This window comes from Primulina huaijiensis, chromosome 15, assembly GCF_012295235.1.
Source record: "Primulina huaijiensis isolate GDHJ02 chromosome 15, ASM1229523v2, whole genome shotgun sequence".
Classification (NCBI taxonomy): domain Eukaryota; kingdom Viridiplantae; phylum Streptophyta; class Magnoliopsida; order Lamiales; family Gesneriaceae; genus Primulina; species Primulina huaijiensis.
In genome coordinates, this window is record NC_133320.1 from 17,417,584 (window position 1) to 17,438,188 (window position 20,605).

The 20,605-nt window shown below is 42.3% G+C and overlaps 1 protein-coding gene across 1 annotated transcript; it reads right to left on the minus strand.

Annotated features, from left to right (window-relative positions):
* Positions 1–19,805: 19,805 nt before the first annotated feature.
* Positions 19,806–20,180, minus strand: LOC140959356 (uncharacterized). The gene has a single exon (XM_073417210.1). It carries the CDS (start codon positions 20,178–20,180, stop codon positions 19,806–19,808), a length of 375 nt encoding a protein of 124 aa, XP_073273311.1.
* Positions 20,181–20,605: the final 425 nt, after the last annotated feature.

Genomic DNA, 20,605 nt, shown 5'->3' on the forward strand with positions numbered 1-20,605 from the left:
CCGGAGGAAGCGAAAGGCTGTCACAAGCCCGGAGCGGATTCTGGGTGAATCTAACTGGGAAGGAGGGCAGAGCTCGTCAACCACTCTTCCCCAGCGTCAACCTACAGAGGAGCCTACCCAAGAGCCTCTTCTGACCGATCAACCCACCTGGCCCAACATCTTCCTGGAGGGAGCTTCTTCAACTGGTATTCGGCGCTTAAAGCTTATGCTCACTCCTGAGGAAAATGCCTTTTTGAAGAATTTTGGGCCAGGTGCTCGGTTCCTTGAGGGATCTAACCGATTCCTATCTGTAAGTCTTTTCTTTATTCTTTTTTCCTTCATTTATCCTTTCTTTTACTAACTTGCTTTGTACAGGCTGCCCAAATGATGATCTCGGCCTTTGAGGAAGTGGCGGCGGTGGCTACCAAGAAAGGTCATCAAACCCGGGCTGCTCAAGAAATCCAAGATCAACTGCACGGAGAGCTTGCTCGGACTAAAAGCCTTCACGAAGAGGAGATCGCCATCTTGAAAGCTTCCTTGGAGTCGGATCACACGGCATTGGACAAGTCTCGGGAGGACCTCGATGAAGCTACCATTCAGGAGGAGAATCTGCGAGGTGCCTTGGCTGTCTCGGAGTCGAGGAACCATTCTCTATCTGAGCAGATAGAAGTTCAACAATCCCGAGCAGAGAGGGCCGAGAACGCTTTGTCTCTGGCGGAGCATAATAAGGATAAATGGCAAGCTTCCTTCCTTCAATCTCCTGAGTTAAATAAGGCCGTGGTAGATAAGGCTTACCCTCTTTTCAAGACCCGTTTTGACAAGTGCCGGGAACAATTTGAGGGAGCTGGACTCTTACCCCAGGATAAGGAAGATTTTCCTGATTTTGGCCTGGCCATTGCATCCCTTCCCAAGGGTGGAGAGGAGGAGAAGGAGGAAAACCAGGAAGATGAGCCAGGATCCGATCATATTGATATAGACTAGGGTTGTATTCTCTTTTTTCTTTACTTCTGTAATTCCTGTTCTCGGATTTTTATTGAACAGATTCTTTACTTTAATAGTGTCTCGATTAATCTCTTGATAGCCAAGTAACACCAGTGTTTTTTATGCAAACATCAAGAAAATATTTCAAGTGTTAAGAACAAACCGGACCTTTTAGTAAACAATTATGATAAGAAAAGAACATATCTTCGTAACGAATGAATGTCCCTAGCCTGGATCCTACCGAGTTAAGAATAATCAAGGCGTGTGGCCAAGGAACATGTCTCGGGACTTGTGAATGGTCGAGGTGTGGTTCCCCGAGCCAGGGTGTAGTGCCCTGGGCTTTTAAGAACCAAGGTGCGGAGCCTTGGGCCGGGGATCATGTCCCGGGACTTGGGAATGGTCGAGGTGTGGTTCCCCGAGCCAAGGTGTAGCGCCCTGGGCTTTTAAGAACCAAGGTACGGAGCCTTGGGCCGGGGATCATGTCCCGGGACTTGGGAATGGTCGAGGTGTGGTTCCCCGAGCCAGGGTGTAGTGCCCTGGGCTTTTAAGTTAGTTCTTCCCGAGTCTAAGATACAACAAATAATATAATGCTTCTCTTTGAGAAAAACAGATCTTTCACTATATCTTCAACCAATCAATTACATCTGTTAGGAATAGTACTGCTTTAAATTAAATACATTCCAAGGCCTTTTGAGAGAGCGTCCCTGCGTGTCTTCTAAATAAAAAGATCCTGAGCTAACCCTCCGGGTAATTTTATAAGGTCCTTCCCACCGAGCTTCTAGTTTCCCAACATCCCCGGCAGGATTAACTTTTTTCATGACTAAATCCCCTAGTTGAAAATCTCGAACTCGGACCTTTTTATTGTACGATTTCATGATTCAACCTCGGTATGCTTCCATTCGAATTATTGCTCGGTCTCTTCTTTCTTCTACCAAATCCAATTCCATGGCCCGACTTTGATCATTGCCGCCTGGCTAAGATTCTACCCGGGGAGAAGTTTGCCCAATTTCGACAGGAAGGACTGCTTCAGAACCATATACCAGTTTGAAAGGAGTTAGATTCTACCCGGGGAGAAGTGTAGTTCTGTACGCCCAGAGAACACTGGGTAATTCTTCCACCCAATCTTTTCCCTTGCCTTGTAGCCTGGTCTTCAATGCTTGTATAATAATTCTGTTGATAACTTCTGTCTGACCATTAGCTTGAGGGTAGGCAACAGAAGTAAAAGACTGAGTGATTGTCATTTCATGACACCAGGATGTAATTCCTTTGCCCTGAAATTGTCCCCCGTTATCTGAGATTAGTCTTCTGGGCAATCCGAACCGGCACACAATGTTCTTCCACAAAAATTTCAATACTTCCTGCTCAGTAATTCTAGCCAATGGCTCGGCTTCCACCCATTTGGAAAAGTAATCCACAGCCACGAGTAAGAACTTCTTTTGAGCCCTGGCAGTTGGGAAAGGACCAACAATATCCAGGCCCCATTGATCAAAGGGGCAAGATGCCCAGATAGGCTTCATGGGAGTGGCCGGACTGTGCTGGAAGTTTGAGTGATGTTGACATCTCTTACAAGCCTGGACCACTTGAGCAGAATTCTGGCTAAGAGTTGGCCACCAGAATCCGGCAAGCATTGTCTTCCGGGCCAAAGCCATCCCTCCGAGATGCTCAGCACAACATCCCTCATGTATTTCTCGGAGGACATAATCCACTTCTCCTTCAGACAAGCATTTTAGCAGAGGTCCCTGGAATGATTTTCTGTATAAGATTTTATTTAAAAGAACGAACCTGGGAGCTTGTCTCTTGATTCTTTGAGCCCGAGTCCTGTCTTCAGGTAATTCATTTGTTGTAATGAATTTAATCAATGGCGTCATCCAGGAGTCCTCGGGTATTGGTAGTATTTCTTCCTCGGTGGACAGGACCAAACGGGAAACATGCAAAATTTCCCGGGTGTTGACTTCTGATAATGAGGCAGCCATTTTTGCTAGAGCGTCTGCCTCTCCATTTTCCTCCCGGGGTATTTGTTCGATACTCCAATCCACAAAGATGGCTGCCTGGGTTTTTATGAGCTGTAAATATTTGAGCATCCTATCATCTTTAGCTTCATAAGCACCCTTTATCTGCTGAGTGATTAATTGTGAATCAGAATATACAATAATACGGGAAGCTCCAATCTCTTTAGCAGCTCGGATTCCTGCAAGGACAGCTTCATACTCGGCTTCATTATTAGTAACCCGGGAATCAATCCTTAAAGCCAACTTAATCTTCTCTCCTGGAGGAGATATTACTACCACACCTATTCCGCACCCTGCAAGGCTAGACGCCCCATCCACAAACACCCTCCATACTTCATCTTCAGCAGGTTGTACCATCTCAGACAAAAAGTCTGATAGGGCTTGCGCTTTAATGGCCACCCGGGGTTTGTATTCGATATCATATTCTCCTAACTCCACTGCCCATTTGATCATTCGCCCTGATACTTCCGAATGAGTCATGATTCTGCCTATAGGACTATTAGTCAAGACAATTATTTGATGTGACAGGAAGTAAGGCCTTAGCTTCCGGGCAGTCATGATCAAGGCCAGAGCAATCTTTTCCACTTCACTGTACCGGAGTTCGGGTCCTCTCAGAGCATGGCTGACATAATAAACAGGCCTTTGATCGGAGCCTTCTTCTTTTATTAGTACTGAGCTGACAGCATACTCTGTGGTGGATAGATAAACAAATAATTTTTCCCCGGGCTCTGGTTTTACTAACACAGGGAGCTCTGCAAGATGGATCTTCAAGTCCTGGAAGGCCTGTTCACATTTATCATCCCATCCGAATTGTCGTGCCTTCCTTAATACCTGAAAGAAAGGATAACTCCTGTGCGCTGATCGGGAAATAAATCGAGAGAGGGAAGCAATCCTCCCGGTCAGCTTTTGTACGTCTTTGACAGATCGAGGAGATGGCATGCACAGCACGGATTTGACTTTCTCCTGATTTACCTCAATTCCCCGATCTGTCACTATGAATCCCAAGAATTTTCCACTCTTTACGCCAAAGATGCACTTGGCCGGGTTAAGCTTGATTCCGTAATGTACGAGAGTGGCAAAGGTTTCTTCTAGATCCTCAATAAAGCTGGCCACCTGCCGGGTCTTCCCCAGGATATCATCCACATAGACTTCCACGTTTCGCCCCAGTTGCTTCTCGAAGACTTTGTTCATCAAACGCTGGTACGTAGCTCCTGCATTCTTTAACCCGAAAGGCATTACAATATAACAAAATGTACCTCCCGAGGTGATGAAGCTAGCTTTATCTTGATCACTCTTGGCCAGGGGGATTTGATGGTACCCCTGGTATGCGTCCATGAAACTCAGTAATTCGAAGCCCGATGTGGAATCCACCAATTGATCAATACGGGGCAGAGGATAATGATCCTTGGGACACGCCTTATTGAGATCGCGAAAATCCACACACATGCGCCACTTCCCTGCTGATTTAGGTACTAATACCACATTCGAGAGCCAAGTGGGGAATTGAATTTCCCGAATGTGACCGGCTTTCAAGAGCTCTTTTACTTGTTCCTCAATAACTTTGTCCTTTTCGGGGCCAAAGTGTCTCTTTTTCTGTTTTATCGGGTGAGATCCCGGGAGGATATTTAGTTGGTGCTCAGATATCAAGGGAGAGATTCCCGTCAATTCCTGCTGGGACCATGCAAAAACGTGAATATTATCCTTTAAACAGTTAAGTAGACTGACCCGGGTGGATATGTTAAGATCTCGGACCACCCGGATCTGCTGTCCTGGTCCAATCTCCACAACTTCCTACTCCTCTTCTGCCACAAAGTGCACTTCCCCCTTCTCAACTGCTCCTCCACATACTTCATCAGTCCGAGCCTTCTTCCCAGCCTTCTTTGCTTTGCTCTGATCTACCCGGACAGCTTCTACATAACATTCTCGGGAGGAAGGTTGGTCTCCCTAGACTTCACCCACTCTACTACCAACCGGGAATTTAATCTTTTGGTGATAAGTAGATGCTACGGCTTTTAATTCATTCATAGCGGGCCTCCCCAAAATTATATTATACGATGAAGGGGAGTCTACCACAGTAAAAGTAGTCATCACCGTCTTCTTGAGATCCTGGGAACCCAGGGTTAATGGAAGGACGATTTCCCCTTCCGGGTAGACCACATGGCCAGCGAAACCAAAGAGGGCAGTTTCCACGGTTTCCAAATGGTAGCCCTGCAAATCCATCTGCACAAAAGCATCTTTAAAAATTACATTCACAGAGCTTCCCGAGTCAACAAAGACTCTCAGAATGTCATAATTGGCCACTCGGGCTTGGATAACTAGGGCATCATTGTGGGGTAAGTTCACTCCCTTCAAATCCTCTGGGCCAAAACTGATGACCGCTTCACTCCTTCTCATTCCATCTACCTCCATACATTCCCTCCTACTCCTCGACTTCCTTGCCCGGTTGGAGTCTCCATCAGTGGAGCCTCCTGATATCATTTTTATCAATCCTGTAGCAGGGGGTGACTTCTTTTTCGTCTCAAGATCGGGCTCTCTTCTCCTAACGGGCTCTCCCCTCGGTACATTCCTCATACTTCCTCCCCGAGCGTTGGGCCTTGGCTGTGAAGATGTCCATGGCAATCTCGGCCTCTTATGGGCTTGACTTTGCTCTGGGGCGGAATGGAAGGAATAGTTTCCCCTCAATGTTTTGCAATCTTCGGTGTTGTGATAACACACCTTATGGAGAGTACAAAATCCTCTTTTCTCAGGTCGGGATAATTGATGGTCCGCGGCCAGATCCCTACTGCATTCCTGAACCTCTCTGTCCCGGGTAATCTTAAGAGGCACGTGGTGAGAGAAGTGTCCTGGATTATTCCTTCTCTGCCCTTTCTCCTCGGGCCTAGCTACCCGGTCCCCCCTTTCTTTTCTTACAGCTTCCCTTTTCTGCTTCTGAGCTTCCTCCATGTTGATGTATTTTTCTGCCCGGGATAATAAGTCTTCGAAATCCCCGGGCACTTTTTTGGTCAACGACTTGAAAAATTCACCCTCCCTCAAGCCTTGGGTGAATGCCGTAGTTTTTGTTTCAGTAGCGCAAGTAGGTACATCCAAAGCCACTCTATTAAATCTTTTAATATAAGCCCTCAAACTTTCATCCAGGTTCTGTTTGACTTCAAAAAGACTAAAAGCGGTCTTCTTGTATTTCTTGCTGCTACTGAAGTGGTGTAGGAACACCTTCTGGAAGTCTTTAAATGAATTAATACTCTGAGGGGACAGTCCCTCAAACCACCTTTGAGCTGAATCCACCAAAGTGGTGAGGAACACTTTACACTTGATTCGATCTGTGTAACAGTGTAACATGGCCATGTTTTCAAACCTGGCTAGGTGCTCCTCAGGATCCGCATTGCCATCGTAATCTTTTACTTTGGCGGATTTGAAGTTCCCGGGAAGAGGTTCCCGGACAATGATATCGGTAAATGGGCAACCCTTAGCAGTAGCTCGAGAAATGCTACGACTCTCCAACTGCCCTTCCAGAACTTTCATTTTCTGCCTTAACTCCAACAACTCCTCAGCCACGGTAGGTGATTTGGATCCAGCACTAGATTCCTCATCCTCTCCTCTCACTTCCTCCTCCCTCAATTCTTGCTCTTGCTCCTGCTCATTGATTTGCACATCTCCGGGTGGTGTAACTTGACGAGAAGTTTCTCTCCTGGCCACAGCCTTCTCCACCGCTTCGGAGATTATTCTTGCCAACTCCTCCGGGGTCATGGTAATAAGATTGGGTCCCGTGGGAGGAACACCCTCACCTTGCCCCGAAGTACGCGCATTATCCCCATGAGCCCGGGAATTTTCTTGATTAGTTCTTCGAGTATGAGCCATATCAACGCCTTAATCTCAAGTTTCCCACAGACGGCGCCAATGATGTGACTTTGTTGAAATGGATGAGCCGGGTAAGGAGCTCCAACAGGTCAAATCAATAATTTATAGTTTTTAGGGAATTTGAGTGAAGGTAATGGCTTCAATAGCACCTGCAAACAATGAAAGAAACTCGTGAATGGGCGCCGGAGGGGTATCCGGCGTGGCCACTCCGATGCTTAAGTCAGCAGGTTGAAGATGAACACAAGCAATATTTGGGAGAAAATATGTATAATGCTTGAGCGTTCAAAGATTTTAGAATAGGTAAATGACATTTATACCTGCTATTTATAGTAGAAGATGAGGTAGGTACCTTGATTCCAGTGCTACCTACTAAGTATGGTAGGTCGGCTACCCATACCCTATCTTCTGATGACTTTTAGGACACTCCAAACCCAAGTTGTTCTGACAGATTAGACGTCCTGTATCAATCATACTTGAGTATGGTTCAATTCTCGAGGTGGCTCGGGCAATTGATTACTCGGGTACTTATATGAGAGCTCGGGCGATTATTGCGCGGGAGACCGGGCTGTTCGAAGAATTCTTGGGAAACATGTAGTGCTCGGGCTCTTAACAGTGTCCGGGTCGTCACTCGACCCGGATCCTTATGGCAACGACCCGACCCGGATCCTTATGGCAACGACCCGACCCGGATCCTTATGGCAACGACCCATATCCTTATGGGGTATCAGATGTTGAGCTCGAGGTGCAGCTCCGGGGTTGCTAGTGCCGGCACCCGGATGGCCCCTTCTTTGTTGTTCGGGCTTCCTTCCCCTCCAATTGTTCTGATTTCTTTCCTCCCGAGGACGTTTGGGAGGCCTGGGATTTTCTTCTGCTAGGGAAAGAATTGCCTTCATGCCCGAGTCTTTTGAATAACCCGCTCGATTTCTTGGCAAGATGCATGGATTCGTCAGTTGTATGTCCATAATCTCCGTGAAAATATCAATACCTATCAGAAGGGGGTCCTCGGGGCCTTTGTCACTTCTTCTTGACTTCTGAATAAGGTGTATTTTCTCACAGATTTCAAGGGCCCAAGACTTATTCATTTTTAATGGAGTATACATAGCAAATTTCCCGAGCAAAGCAATTGGGTTGGCTCGGGTAGCTAGAGCTGTGAGATTATTTGGTCGGTCTTCCCTGCATGGTCGGGGAGTCTCTCTTGGGCTCTTTCACTGGAGTTGTTTGTGTCACTTTTTTCTGATTTTGCAAGTAAATTTTCGAAATTGGTAGGCGGTTTTTTACCAGTGAATTAAAAAGATCTCTTGGCCTCAAGCCTTGATTAAATGTGCTAATCAACAGGTCCGGTGTGGTGGAGGGGACTTTTAGCACTTTTGCATTGAATCTTTGAAGATAGGCAGGCAGACTTTCCTGTTCCAGTTGTTTCGTATCAAACAAGCTTAGGGTGGTCAGCGGCTACTTTTTACTGCTTGCTAATCTGTGTAGGAAAATTCTGCTAAAATCCTGCGGATAATCCTTGGTTCAATTAAGTTGAACCACTGTTAGGTTGCCGCTGCTAGAGTGTTAAGCAAAACCTGTTGTAGAACCCAAAATCATTACATGTAAAACCCATGTATTTATTAAATTGCTAAATTATTTATTTAATTTTGAAAATGATTTTTAACGATGCAGGATTTATGATTTGCATTATTTTAAATTATTACATGTTTATTTGATGCACGTTAAAATATTTTCTTGAGCTTTATGTTTCAGGCGAATATTCGATACGGGATCGGGAAAACAGACAGGTGACGATTTAGGCGATTTATGATTAATATGGTATTTTATTTCAATTCAAGGAAATTGATATTTTAGATGATTTATGAAATTTTTAGCATTTTAAAAACCTAATTTAATTTATTAGGTGATTTTAAGATTTCAAGGTTTTCAAATACTATTTTGTATAATTGGAGATTTTTATCTTGAAAATTTTGTACACAATTATTTTTATTAAATCTTTGAGTGAGATTAAATAATTAGATTTGTAATATTTTATTACTAATTATTTAACTAAGCTTTTGTTTTAGCCCCTAATTAACTATCCACACAATTCGGCACACACACATACACGTTTATTTCGAGGAGAAAAGCGAGGGTTCTTGAGCTCTAGCAGCAGCCACCCCTTTCATTTGAAAATTCCTGAAGATTTACGTCCCTTTTTCGAGCAAGAATCGTGTAGCAAGCGTCTCCCGGTCATCTCCCGTAATCCACCGCGTCGGTATTCGTTATCTTCAAGCGTTTAGACGCAAAAGAATGTCTATTATTTTATTTTTTTGGATCGATTTTGTCATAATAAATATTTTGTTGCATATTATATGTAAAAATCCGTTTATGTTATGCAAAGTTTGAGATATGATGTTGAAACGATTTTTAGATCTCAAAAATCGAATCTTCTATCATTTCGAGTCCTGTGAATTTTCGGTCGGTTTTCAGTTAAAACTTTCAAAATACAGAACGTATTAATTTTTGATATCTTCGATTTGACAGTAAATTCGTAATTTTTGTACAAGAGACGAGTGAGTTATGATTTTTCTCGTATGACTGCTCAAAATGTGTTAAAAATGTGTTTTCTTGAGGATTTCGAGTTGCAGGCTTTGTTGGGGACTGTTCAGCTGGGCGCTGCCCGAGCGGTAAGATCTTACCGCCTGAGCGCCAGGCATTCTCGAAAAAAAAATGTTTTAGCCTGTGTAGTAGTCGTCCAAGCGGGATCCAACGAAGCCCTCAATGCTATATAAGCATGTTCGACATGCAAATGAAATATTTTATGTTTTTGAATATGTGAATTGTCTTGTGACCAATTATGAACGGGTTTGGAAGCCGGAGATTGTGTTCGGGGACCTCTACACCCCGGTAAAGCATGACCTGGTTTCGATCAGGATTGGAAAGCAGTAAAGCATGACCAGGGACCAATTCACTCGGTAAAGCATGACCGGGGATTTTATGTATGTGGTAGTGGACATCACTGTTATCCCAGTACTGTGGTTTAGTCTGATCAGGCGCTCTATGTTATTGGACACTTGCTTTGAATCATATCTCTACGCAAAATGATGATGATTATGTATGTCTAAGTATGTATGATTCAGCACGTTTATGAAAATGTTTATGAATTGATGGTACGTCTATGCTTATGTAAGTATGTTCAGAGTTTAAGTACGTATGTGTTACTTTAAAGTGCATGTGATTTTATTATGTATTACTTGTTATTCTCAGTTTATACATGTTGAGTCTTTACACTCACTAGACTTGATCGATGCAGGTGAGGACGAGTTTGAGGAGACGAGAGGCAGAGACTAGTGAGATGGCTCAGACTGAGTTGAGGACTAACCCGAGGACTGCGTAAGTTTTCAAGAAATTTTATGCATGTTGGACTCAATTACTCTGATTTTAAATGAAATTAATTTATGTTGTTTTAAACAAGTACTCGTCGTAAGTTTGTTTACATTTCAAACATTTGTTTAAGCATTCAATTTTTATAGCATTTTGAAGTAGAATTACTTATTTAAGAAAAAAATTTATTTTCCGTAAATTTTAAGCATGTTTAAAATTATGGTACATCACAGTTGATATCAGAACGGTGTTCTTGTAAAGGGTTATGTATACTGCCAGTTGCGAGAAGCTCACGAAGTCACGCCTCAAGTCTGTAAGTTTTAAAGTTTTAAATTTTTTTCATGTAGTAAGCATCAAAGTCATGATTTCAGCATGTACATGTTTAAATTTGATTTACGTGCATCTTATGATATGGATATTATGTTCTTGCATGTTGGTTTACGTGTTGGGTAAATGTTGGAACAGTATGCCTCCTAGACGTAAGATTGCACGTAGAGTAGGTGAAGAGGATAGAGAAGCTCGGGATGGGGAGAGGGCCACTCTTCCTCGCCCACCGTCAGATATACAGGCACGGATGCTTGCAAGGATGACTCAGTTCTTCGCACAGTTTGCTGGAAACAATGCTGGAGTAGATACGGGGGCGAGACCCAGGCTAGAGGCAGTGTATGAGAGGTTTAAGAGGATGGACCAAAAGGAGTTCTCGGGGACTACCGACCCGATGATAGCTGAGGGATGAATTAAGTCCATCGAGTTGATGTTCACATTTATGGAACTGCAGGATGAAGACAGAGTCAGTTGCGCCACTTTTCTATTGACAGGAGACGCTAGATTGTGGTTGGTGAGCGCGTCTGTGTCAGTGAATTTGCAGACTCTTACTTGGAAGGGTTTCAAAGAGGTGTTTTACTCCAAGTACTTCACTGAGGAAGTACGCTCCCGCTTGACCAGGGAGTTTATAACTTTGAGACAGGGAGACAACGGTACAAAGGAAGTTTGAGAGAGGGTGTCACTTCGTGCCTCTAATTGCGAAAGATGTCCGGAAGAAGCTAAGGCATTTCATTGATGGATTACGGCCAGTCTTGCGTCGTGATATTAGAGTTGCTGGTCCTACTACCTATGCTATTTCCGTGTTGAGAGCCTTGGCGGCAGAACAAGACCAAAAAGATATTGAGGATGACAGGCAGGGCAAGAGGCCCTATCAGGTGCCCCAACAGCACCACTCTCAACAGCAGTTTAAGAAACTTTCCAGGGAAAGAGGTCGTTTCTAGGACCTCCGAAAGGCAAAGGCCCTATACCGCAATGGAAGGCTCCTTAGAAACCTGGTGAGTATCAGGTGTGCCCGAAGTGCAGCCGCTAACATGAGGGACAGTGTTTATGGGGTACGGGCAAATGCTTCAAGTGTGGAGTCAGCGAGCACATGCTGAAGGACTGCCCATAGTGGAGGCAGCCGATCCAGGGGAGGGTGTTCGCCATGCAGGCCGAAGAAGCGAACCCAGACACAACTCTACTGACTGGAAATATCTTCATAAAGAGAGTAGCCACGAAGGCCTTGTTAGATTCTGGGGCTACTCACTCTTTTATCTCAGAGACTTACACTGATTATCTGAATGTCAAGTCCATTTGACTCGACGTGAGCTTCTCCGTGACAGTCCCATCAGGGGAGCAGTTATCAGCTACTACCGTGGTCAGAGATATCGATCTTGAACTACAGGGTCACCTAATTTACGCCGACCTTATTGTGTTGCCAATGCCTCATTTTGATATTATCTTGGGGATGGACTGGCTGATGAAGACATAGTTCTAATTAATTTTCAGAGAAGATCAGTGTTGGTAAGACCGTTGGGCATGGAGCAATTTCTTTTTGAGCCAGACAGGTGGAAAAGTTTCCCTCGCATGATCTCTTGCATGCAGGCACGGAAACTAATACATAATGGGTGTCAGGCATTCTTGGTCAGTATTATTTCCAACACCTGACGCACCTATGTCGATATCTAACATACCAGTAATCAGAGATTTTCCTGACGTTTTCCCAGACAACGTCACATGCTTTCCACCAGAGAGAGAGGTGGAGTTCGCCATTTACCTTGTTCCAGGCACTGTGCCAATATCCAAGGCACCATACCGTTTGGATCCAGAAGAGATGTTAGAACTCAACAAAAAATTCAGGAGCTCCTAGACAAAGAGTTCATCCGCCCTAGTTTCTCACCATGGGACGTACCAGTGCTCTTCGTAAAGAAGAAAGATGGAAGCATGAGGTTGTGTATCGATTACCGAGAATTGAACAAAGTAACGATCAAGAACAAATACCCATTACCAGGGATCGATGACTTATTCGATCAGTTGCAGGAAGCTACAGTGTTCTCTAAGATAGATCTATGTTCTGGGTATCATCAGCTGAAGGTAAATGATACAGATGTTCATAAGACAGCCTTCAGAACTACATATAGGCAGTACGAGTTCTTAGTGATTCCATTTGGACTGACGAATGCTCCAGCAATTTTTATGAACTAATGAATCGAGTATTTCAGCCCTACCTAGATCACTTCGTCATAGTATTCATTGACGACATTCTCATATATTTGAAAAGCCATGAGGACTACAGTCAGCATTTGGGTTCAATTTTGCAAATCTTAGAGAGGCACAAGTTGTTTGCAAAATTCAGTAAGTATGAATCCTGGTAGGAGAAAGTACATTTTTGGGACATATCATATCTAGAAGTAGCATTGAGGTGGATCCAGCTAAAGTGGCAGCAGTAAAATAATGGGTTGAGCCGAAGAACGCGTCAGAATTCCGTAATTTCCTAGGCTTGGCAGGCTACTATAGGAAATTTATTCAGGGGTTTTCCTCGATTGCAGCACTCACTTCATTGACTAAGAAAAATGCTAAATTTGTGTGGAGTGAAGAATGTCAGAAGAGCTTCGATACTTTGAAGCAAGTTCTTATCACAGCGCCAGTTCTAGCCATGCCATCAGGGGAAGGCAATTTTGTGTTGTACACCGATGCTTCTAAGCTCGGTTTAGGAACAGTATTGATGCAGCATGGTCGGGTTATAGCATATGCCTCTAGATAGTTGAAAGTGCATGAGAAAAACTACCCGACTCATGACCTCGAGCTAGCTGTCGTTGTCTTTGCGTTGAAGATATGGAGACACTATTTGTACGGCGAGAAATGCCAGATATTCACTGATCACAAGAGTCTCAAGTACTTCTTCACGTAGAAAGAGCTGAACATGAGACAAAGACGGTGGTTGGAGTTAGTTAAAGACTACAATTGTGAAATTATCTACCATCCAGGGAAAGCTAATGTTGTGGCAGATGCTTTAAGCAGGAAAGTAGCAGTCGTAGCACAGCTCTCAGCACAGGGATCTCTTCAGTCAGAGTTTCAGAGGTTTGGCCTAGAAGTCTATCCTAAAAGCAGAGCTCCCAAGTTGTCTAATCTGACAGTCCAGTCTTCTTCGCTTGATCGAATCCGTAGAGGTCAGCCTTCGGATGAACAGTTACAGAAATGGAGACTAAAGGATGAAGCCAAGGGCAGTGTCCGATAGTATCGCAAGGTACAGAGGAAAGATGTGGGTGCCTAGTGTTGATTCAATCAGAGAGGATATTTTGACAGAGGCACATACATCTCCGTATTCTATCCATCCAGGGGGTACCAAGATGTACAAAGACTTACAGCTGTTGTATTGGTGGCCATGGATGAAGCGAGACATTCGTCGATTTGTATCTGAATGTCTCACTTGCCAGCAAGTGAGAGCGGAGCATCAGTGACCAGCAGGGATGCTTAAGTCACTCCTTATTCCCGAGTGGAAATGGGACAATATCACCATGGATTTTGTTGTTAGATTGCCGAGGTCAGACAGAGGATCTAATGTCATTTGGATTATAATGGATTGACTTACTAAATAGGCACATTTCTTACCGATGAAGACGACTTTCTCCATGACTCAGTGTGCAGAGCTCTATATCCGAGAGATAGTCCGATTGCACGGGATCTCAGTTTATATTGTGTCTGACAGGGACCCGAGATTCAAATCATTCTTTTGGAAGAGTTTACATGCAGCTATGGGGACGAAGTTGCTATTAAGTACGACATTCCATCCTTCGACAGATGGACAGTCTAAGCGAGTGATTCAGATATTGGAAGATTTGTTGCGAGCATGTGTGATCGATTTCCGTGGGAATTGGGAATCGAAACTACCCCTAGTAGAGTTTACCTACAACAACAATTTTAAATCATATATAGGTATGGCTCCGTACGAAGCACTATGTTGAAAGAATTGCAGATCACCGATTCATTGGGATGACGTCGGTGAGAGATCAGAACTTGGCCCAGAAATTTTTCAGCAGACTGCAGACGTGGTGGTCAAGATCCGAGACAGGATGAAGATCGCCCAGAGTCGCCAAAAGAGTTATGCTGACAAGAGAAAAAGGGATCTCGAATTTACCGTAGGAGATCACGTATTCGTGAAGATAGCACCCATGAAGGGTGTTATGAGGTTTCGGAAGAGAGGCAAGCTGAGTCCGAGATTCATGGGGCCATTCGAAATTCTTGACAGAGTTGGGACACTTGCTTATCGTGTAGCTCTACCGTCGAATCTGACCGGAGTACAGAATGTGTTCCACGTTTCGATACTGAGGAAGTATATAGCAAATCCTTCGCATGTTTTAAGTTATGAGCCATTGCAGTTTGCTCCAGATATGTCATATGAAGAAAGACCTGCCTTAATTCTAGACAGACAGGAGCGGAGACTTCGGAACAAAGCGACCAAGTTGGTCAAAATCAAGTGGCTGAATCAATCAATGGAGGAGGCCACTTAGGAGGCCGAAGCAGATATGAGAAGTCGTTACCCGGAGTTGTTTGGTGAGAGTTAATTTCGAGGACGAAATTTATTTAAGTGGGGGAGGCATTGTAGAACAAAAAATAAGTACACGTAAAACCCATGCATTTATTAAATTGCTAAATTATTTATTTAATTTTTAAAATGATTTTTAACGATACATGATTTTTTATTTGCATTATTTTAAATTATTACATTTTCATTTGATGCACGTTAAAATATTTTCTTGAGTTTTATGTTTCAGGTGAATATTCGATACGGGATCGGGAAAAGAGACCAGTGACGATTTAGGCGATTTACGATTAATATGGTATTTTATTTCAAGTCAATGAAATTGATATTTTAAATGATTTATGAAATTTTTAGCATTTTAAAAGCCTAATTTAATTTATTCGCTGATTTTAAGATTTCAAGCTTTTCAAATACTATTTTGTATAATTGGAGATTTCAATCTTGAAAATTTTGTACTCAATCATTTTTATTAAATCTTTGAGTGAGATTAAATGATTAGATTAGTAATATTTTATTATTAATTATTTAACTAAGCATTTGTTTTAGCCCTTAATTATTTATCTAAACCACACACACACAATTCAGCACACACACATACATGTTTATTTGGAGGAGAAAAGCTAGGGTTCTTGAGCTCTAGCAGCAGCCACCCCTTTTTCTTTACAAAGTCCTGAAGATTTACGTCTTTTTTTCGAGCAAAAATCATGTAGCAAGCGTCTTCCGGTCATCTCTCGTAACAAAACCGCGTCAGTATTTGTTATCTTCGAGTGTTTAGACACAAAGACATGTATATTCTTTTATTTTTTTGCATCGATATTGTCATAGTAAATATTTTGATGCATATTGTATGTAAAAATCCGTTTATGTTATTCAAAGTTTGAGCTATGATGTTGAAACGATTTTTAGATCTCAAAAATCGAATCTGCTGTCATTTCGAGTCCTGTGAATTTTCGGTCGATTTTCTGGAAAAACCTTAAAAATACAAAACGTATTACTTTTCGATATCTTCAATTTGACAGTAAATTCGTAATTTTTGGACAAGATACGAGTGAGTTATGATTTTTCTCGTGTGACTGCTCAAATTGTGTTAAAAATGTGCTTTCTTGAGAATTTTGAGTTGCAGGCTTCATTGAGACTGTTCAGTTGGGCGCCGCCCGAGCGGTAAGATCTTACCGCCCGAGCGCCAGGTCTTCTGGATAGGATGCGCTCGAGTGGTAAAATATTATAGCCCGAGCGCCAGGCATTCTGGAAATTTAAAAAAAAATGTTTTAGCCTGTGCAGTAGTCGTCCAAACGGGATCCAATGAAGCCCTCGACGCTAAATAAGTATGTTTGACGTGCAAAAGAAAATATTTTATGTTTTTGAGGTATGCGAATTGACTTATGATCAATTATGAACGGGTTTGAAAGCCAGAGAACGTGTCTAGGGACCTCTCCACCCCAGTAAAACATGACCGGGTTTAGATCAAGATTGGAAAGCGGTAAAGCATGACCAAGGACAAATTCACCCGATAAAGCACGACCGGGGATCTTATGTATGTGGTAGTGGACATCCCTGCCTGCCCAGTACTATGGTTTAGTCTGATCAGGCGCACTATGTTATGGGTCACTTGCTTTGAAACATATCTATACGCAAAATGATGATGATTATGTATGTTTAAGTATGTATGATGCAGCACGTTTATGAAAATGTTTATGAATTTATGGCACGTCTATGCTTATGTAAGTATGTTTATGTAAGTATGTTTAGAGTTTAAGTATGTATGGGTTACTTTAAAATTGATGTGATTTTATTACGTATTACTTGCTATTCTCAGTTTATACATGTTGAGTTTTTAGACTCACTAGACTTGATCGATGCAGGTGAGGACGAGTTTGAGGAGACGAGAGGCGGAGACCAGTGAGATGGCTCGGATTGGGTGGAGGACTAACCCGAGGACCGCATAAGTTTTCAAGAAATTTTATGCATGTTGAACTCATTTACTCTGATTTTTAATGAAATTACTTTACGTTGTTTTAAACAAGTACTCATTGCAAGTTCGTTTACATTTCAAACATTTGTTCAAACATTTTATTTTTATAGCATATTGAAGTAGAATTACTTATTTAAGAAAAAATTTTATTTTCCGTAAATTTTAAGTATGTTTAAAAGTACGGCACGTCACACCCGTCACTTGATAGAGTCGTATGATTGAACCACTGTTTGGTTGCCCCTAATAGAGTGTTAAGAAAAACCCGATACTTGATAGGGTCAGCATACTGATGCAGTAGGGCAACATTCTCGAAACGGGAGATATTCTCCTCAGGATCTCTCTTTCCATTGTAATGCCTTATGTTGGGTGATTCAAAGTGTTGTGGCAACTTGGCTTCCAGGACTTCTATTGAGAGTGGGACAGCTCAGGTCGACGATGGAGAAAGCCCTTCTCGAGTCTCGCACAGACGTTTTACCTCTTCTCGGAGTCTTCTCATCTCCTCCATAAACTCATTCGGATTTGGGAGAGGATTTGGAGGCAAATTGTTTTCTTTTCTCTACAGTGGCAATGATCAACTGGGTGAGTTGATCTAAAACAAAACTTTGATTCTGGTTGATGCTTCCTTCATTCTCGTTTTTTTGGTTCATCCTGCTGCCTTTTGCACGAACAATACGTATTCCACGTCCCCTAACCATCTTATCTTGGTTTATTCAATTTCTCATATACGACGCCAATTTATGTTGCCAAAAATTCATGTACCTAAGGTCCAGTCTGATGAGCAAAAATTACCAAATCCTGTTAGCTTGTGCGGAATGAGCCGAGCAGAGCCGCGTCGATTAGATTCAAGCCAAACTGAATCTACACAAACGAACAAACATTAGAGGAAGCCGAAAATGTTTCCGACGTAGCCCCTCCGAAACTTAATTCAGTATTGAGAGCAAACTTATGTGTACGAAAAAAATAATTATTGTCACGCCCCGAGATCGAAGCATCGGTGACATCCGGCATTGTTAATCAACTAACAATAAGCCTCGTAGCAAATAGCCAAATAACAAGTCTTTTCCATAAATAAAACATTGTCTTTAAATTGACAATAGAATAAAAATTACATCAGAGTTTTGTGGAAGTTAAACAAAAGGAATGGTAAATAATCCTTGAATTCCTGATCTTGCCATTCGATTACCATCCCCAGAAGGGTTCTTGCTCCTCCTCATTCATTTGCTCTTCATTTTTATCTGTAATTTTGTAAGGGGTGAGTGTTTTGAGAAACACTAAGCAAGTGGGAGTCGATCGATTTCCAAAGATACATATAGAACTTAATCTTTAAAACATTTCTTTAACAAACTTTCAAAACTTATTACTTTTAACTTATAATAACATAAACGAATCAAATATGAGACAGAGGTTATCAGAGGATTCAAAGCAGTTCAGGAGCAAATCAGATCATTTCAGAACAGACACAATACAACAGATGCAACACTGTTACTCATCTCATTTTCATGGTCAAATTGTCCCCAATATGTCAGTCCTCTAAAGGGTGAGGCCAGAACACGGTTTTATACCCACCGATGGGGGCCAGACAGAACATGGTTTTATACTCACCAATGGGGGCCAGACAGAATTACAATTCTTGTCCCATTTCAAATCAATTCGTAACAGTGCAACACAGAATTTAGACTTTATCAGACAGAACTTATCAGAATTTCAGATATCAGAATTTCAGATGGATTTAGCGGAATCAAAGAATTTCGAAGTACAAACAGAGCATATCATCAATCGAGAATTTTAAAAGACTAGACTGACATTTTCAAAAAATAAGGACACACACATGCATGTCATGATAGTTATATTCAAAGTTCAAAATACAAGAAATTACATAATAAAAACCCACTTACAGTACTCTCGAAGTTATGGTTCAAAATGTGCAGAACTTGGGCGAACGAAACTTGTTGAATTTTGGCCAAGTGATGACCGAACCTGGAGAGGATATTCACAACAATGTGGACAGCAAATCACAGCATTGAAAAGCTGGAACAACTCCTCCTTCTTTCTTCTTGCAAGCGACAGCCGAGATGTGGTTTTGGAGGGGAAGGAGCCGATTTTTCTTGCTGAATTTTGGGTGTGGTTTCTTCAACACCTTTAGTGGTATTTATAGGTGCCAAAATGTCTTCTCAACACCCCATGGCCGAAATATTGGGCTCCAAGAAATGAAATAAATGTAGTCAAGGCCATCTCAAGCACCAAGAGTCATTTCCTGCACCATAAATGTGTCATAGTCCCTTAGCTCCTTCATTGGTTTTCTCAATGGTCATTTCTTGCATACTAAGTTTGTCCAAACCTTTATCTCATTTAGCTCCTTCCTTGATTAACTCAATGGTCATCTCTTGCACAATAAGTTTGTCCAAACATTTAGCTCCTTTAGCTCCTCTTCTTGGTTAACTCAAAGGTCATTTCTTGCACATTAAATTTGTCCAATCCTTTAGCTCTTCTTCTAGCTCCATTTTGGTTCTTTTAGGACAAGAAAGGATGAGCTTCTTTGAGTTAGGATATTGAATTCATGAGCTAGGGATTTACTCTCCGACAATCAATTAGTTTCCTTGAGCTGAGGGTTTTAGCTTATGAGCTGAGGGTTTCTTTTCCAAGAATCTTGGAGCTTCCTTGAGCTGAGGGTTTTACCTTATGAGCTGAGGGTTTCTTTTCCAAGTGACGTACCCTCAATTCTCAAGGTTTTGAATTGCATCGGCTTCTTTTTGATCTACTTTCCGAGCTTTTTGAGGTGCTTTGCTTCAAAAAATCCGGGTTCTCACATCCCACCCTCCTTATTGGAAGTTTCGTTCTCGAAACTTGAGTTAGATAAATCTTTAAAGAGGTGAGGATGCCGAGTGCGCATACGTTCTTCAAATTCCCAAGTTGCTTCTCGTTCCATATGATTTGACCATTGTATCTTGATATATGGAATTGTTCGGCATCTCAGCACGTGGTATTTGGTGTCCATTACTCGAATAGGGACTTCTTCATATTTCATTTTCTCGTTCACATTTCCTTTGATTAGTAGCAGTTCAACTTCAAGAATGCTACTTGGATATGAGACATACTTCCTTAGCTGTGAGACGTGGAAGACGTAGTCAATCCTTGACATGCCTGGTGGTAAAGCCCGCTGATAAGCTAGGTTTCCCATTTTTCTCAGTATTTCGAAGGGTCCGACATATATTGGAGTTATCTTTCTAGATTTGCTTAATCGAACCACTCCTTTCATAGGAGAAACTTTAACACAAGCTTTCACACCATTTTCAAACTCAACGGTTTTCACTTTAAATTAGCCTAGATCTTTTATTGATCATGAGCTGCCTTGCGTTTTTCCTTGATAATAGCTACTTTATCAACAATTCAAGTATCATGATAGCTTTCTCTCTGATTTCAATACTTCCATGATAATTATTGTTATCGGCAAATTCAATCAAAGGAAGGTGTTTATTTAATTCCTCCGAGATCCATGGCACACTCCCTAAAAATATCTTCAATAGTTTGATCCACCATCTTTGCCTCATGTTTAATTCCTTTTGTGTGAATGGTATTTGAGGCTTTGGTGATCGGTAAATATCT